General features: G+C 43.0%; 1 protein-coding gene across 1 annotated transcript; it reads right to left on the reverse strand.

Annotated features, from left to right (window-relative positions):
• Positions 1–700: 700 nt before the first annotated feature.
• LOC122071862 lies at positions 701–1,735 on the reverse strand. The gene has a single exon (XM_042636318.1). It carries the CDS (start codon positions 1,733–1,735, stop codon positions 701–703), a length of 1,035 nt encoding a protein of 344 aa, XP_042492252.1.
• Between the last annotated feature and the right edge of the window lie 2,412 nt (positions 1,736–4,147).

Raw genomic sequence — 4,147 nt, forward strand, 5'->3', positions numbered from 1 at the left:
CACCACTCTACAGTTTTAATAATGGACTGGGGCACCAATAAGCTGTAAAATTATGGATAGGGATACTAGAAATTATTGATCGAACCAACTCCACTCGACCAGCCATCGAGAGGAGCTTCCCTTTCCAGGCAGCCAATCTGCATTTAATCTTATCCATCAAAGGTAAAAGGTGATTTTTCTTCACTCTTCCCTTGAAGATTTCCACACCCAAATACCTTGTAGGGAATTTTGAGGCCTGAATTCCTAATAAATTACTGATGAATTATTTCCTGTGGGGGGTGACCTTCCCAAAGAAGGCTTTACTCTTGTCGAGATTAAACTTTTGGCCAGAGAACTCCTGATACTTTGATAAAAATAAATGCAGATTTTTAACATACTTAGCCGATGCATTCATGAAGATGAAAATATCGTCCGTGAATAATAGGTGAGCTGGAGTGCAGGCACCTCTTAAACCCGACAGCGACTTGATTAATCCTTCCAAGGCCAATTTATTTAATCCTCTACAGAGCACTTCCTCAGCTAAAATAAACAAAATGGGAGATAACAGATCACCTTGACGAAGACCACGGCCCACACTAAAAAACCCCTCTGGACCTCCATTTATTAAAACCGAAATCCTTGAAGATGAAAGAATTTCTTGGATCCAAGAAATCCATTTCCGAGGGAAACCAAACTTCCCAAGAACAGCAAATAGAAATTCTCAGGATAGAGAATCATAGGCTTTTTGTACATCGACCTTGAGCCCCATCCTACCTCCCCTAACCGTGGAATGCATCAGATTTGCCAATTCTGAAGCAAGGCTAATGTTTTCTGATATTATCTTCCCCTTTTGGAACGCCCATTGTTCCTCTGAAATCAGCTTTGGCAGTAGAATTGCAACTCTACTTGCCACAATTTTTGATAATACCTTGCAAAAATTATTTCCCATGCAAATTGGCCTATACTTGTTGAGAGAAGTAGCCCCCACCACCTTAGGGATAAGTGTGAGAAAAAAATTATTCACACCCTTTGGAAGGATTCCCCATCTGAAGAAATGCAATACAACCCTGCAAAAATCACCCTCAACAATACGCCATACCGGCCTAAAAAATTTCCCTGAGAAGCTGTCAGGTCCAGGGGAGCTATCTGGGTCTAATTCCCAAACAGCTTTTTTTATTTCCTCTGAAGATGGTTCAGCCTCCAAATAAAGAGCATCATCGCCCGAAATTATGCATGGAATGCAATCCAGCAGCTCAGGGTGAGGAGAAGTGAGAGATAAGCCGTGGAATTCCTCGTAATAATTGACAATATATGAAGACAATTGTTGCTGGTCATTCATCCACTCCCCATCAGCATTCTGCAAAGTGTGGATTTGATTTCGAGCCCGTTGCATTTTCACTGATAGGTGAAAGAACTTTGAATTTTTGTCCCCATCTTTCATCCACCTCTGCTTAGCTTTTTGAGCCCAAAGATTATCCTGCAACTGGGTGGCTTTCAATAGAGCTGTTTTGGCATCAGCCTCGCGACCAAAATGGTCATCTGACATCCCTATAGCCTCAATTTCTTGATGTACAGAATTTAGGTGATCAGAAGCTTTTTTTACTTCATTATCAATATTGGGAAAATTTTTTCTCGCCCAAGGCTTGATATACAACTTAACTCGCTTAAGTTTCTGAGAAAGAATAAAAATAGGATTTCCAGATATTTCCTGGTTCCACACATCTTGAATTACATTATCAAAATGATCATGCTCCATCCAAAAATTATTAAATCGAAAAGGGATGTTACCTGGTCGGGCGATCGATTCTGACACAACTAGAATGGGAGCATGATCAGAGGATGACCTTAGAAGGACCCTTTGGAGAGTACTTTTAAACATATCCAACCATTTACTATTGTAGAAACTTCGGTCGAGGACCGTAGCTACATTACCTCGCCAGCGATTGTTACTCCAGGTAAACTTCTTACCTTGCGAGGGTACTTGTATCAAAAGACAAGTATCCACCATAGATTGGAAATCTGCAATTGAGTTTGCATTAAATCTCCATGGACCCCTTTTCTCGTTTCAAAGAAGGGTAGCATTGAAATCACCTATCACCGACCAGGGCAGATTTGGATTCACCACCAAACCTAGCTCCGACCAAAGCTCTCTCCATTTGACCTTAAAACAATTAGCATGTACAAAGGTCAGGCCTACACAGTTCCCTAACCAATCCACTGTAATTGATAATTGCTGGTCAGACACTGAGATGATCGAGGGGTGAGGAATTCCTTGTTTCCATATAACCCATATATTAGGGACCTTGTCCGTGCAGAAGTTGTGAATGAAATCAGACTCGAACCCCAATTTTTTAAAGAACAAAAAATGGAATTTGCTTTAACTAATCATTGGCTCCGCTACGCAAACAACATCAGGAGAATGTTCTCGAATAAAATATTATAAGGCTCTTAAACCAGAAGCCTTCTTCGCACCTCTGATATTCCAAAAGAGGGCTTTCATTGGAAAATAATGACTTAATTGGTGTTGCCAGACTTACTAGTCTGGCCTGCTTTCTTCTTCTTTTTTTTGTTACCTTCTTTTGAAGAAACGGCCATTCCCTTTTCTCGGGCATAGAGGGCATTGTCTATCTTCTCCATCTCTTAATAATGAGAAGCCGTTCTACCATCCCTTCTGGAGGAGCTGAGGAAGCTACCATGCTGCAAAACCCCATTCTCTAGCGAGGAATGAGTAGAAGAAGCGTTTCTACCTCCCCTCAGCGAAGACAATGCTCCATGACCTTTGGAAGCTCTGCCTTTTCTTGTTGGCCTAGGAGGAAGTTCCTTGACAGCAGGGGCATCCTCCTCCCTTTCATTTTCCACCGAGTTCTCCGTGGAATCAGATGAACTCTCATCACCCGACGGGTCTGCACTATCCACATCCTCAAAGTCCGACCCGGATCCAGCCACATAGTTATTCAAATTTGAATTAGAGGTGAGAACAGAGATATCTCCATGATTCAGTGAGTTGGAGTTTCCTAAAACTTCAGGATTGGTTGCCAAAGAGTCCAAGACAATCAGAATATCTCCCTCCTTCTCAGCATTCTGATTGGCTGACTGTCCAACACAAATAGAAGGAGATTTTTGCAGTTCCTCAATTGACGTTCTTTCAATGTTTGCATTCAAATCGTGGCCCTCCTTCCCAGCTGCTTGATTGGCAGGTGAAGCTACTATTATGGAAAGAGGATCATGAGGGGCGGTTTCCACAATTGGCGTTCTACCCGAGTGAGACGCAACTCAGACCGAGTCCACTCTATCTTCAATATAGACTGCACCAGGTACAGAGGCCGACCTATCTATAACAGCCTGTTTTTCATCTTCAAGCGTCTTGGACCTACATTCTCCCACCTTATGTCCCAACCTCTTGCAGAAGCCACATCGACTAATGTCATCTTCATACTGGACTCGTTGTCTGAATCCAAAAACTCTCATTGTACTGGTTCGAGATGTTCAACTTGAACCTCCTCTATGCGAGATGCAATTTCAGTAGTATCCATTTCAACCAGTACTCTAGCATAGTGACCCATTAATCCCTGCTTGGTATGGCGATCCAGGGCAACAGGTCTCCCCACAACTTTTGCAATGGATAAGAGAACATGCCAATATTCTAAGGGGAGGTCTGGAAATCGTATCCAGATTAGCTTGGACCAGGTCTGCTTAACATGGATGTTGAAGTCCGGTTTCCAGTGTTGGAAACAAATTAGTTGCGAGCCTATTTTCATAGGGCTTCTTCTCCATACTGCCGCCTCATCCCCTTCACATTGAAATTGGAAGATAACAAAACCCTTTCCAAGGGGATGCATAGTAACCCTCTGGTTTAGGTTCCATTTGTCTGCGGCCTCCTTTCTTAGAGCATCCAATGAAATAGCTCTAAAATCGACCCTTCCAATAAGGGCAAATCAGAAAGACTGCCTCTTAGATCCGTAATCCTGTTGAGGGATTATGATTCTTCTAATCTCCCCTGCTTGAATCGGTTCTGGAAGAGAGTCGATCGCAGGCCATGATGCATTCCCTACCGCCTTAGCATAGGAGCGGTTGGGTCTCAGTGCATCTGAGTTTACTCCACCCATAGCCATGGCTACCTGGGGCGTAGGACCTCTATCTAGATCCTCACAAGCCCCACCACCATCAT

Source organism: Macadamia integrifolia, chromosome 1, assembly GCF_013358625.1.
Source record: "Macadamia integrifolia cultivar HAES 741 chromosome 1, SCU_Mint_v3, whole genome shotgun sequence".
Taxonomy (NCBI): domain Eukaryota; kingdom Viridiplantae; phylum Streptophyta; class Magnoliopsida; order Proteales; family Proteaceae; genus Macadamia; species Macadamia integrifolia.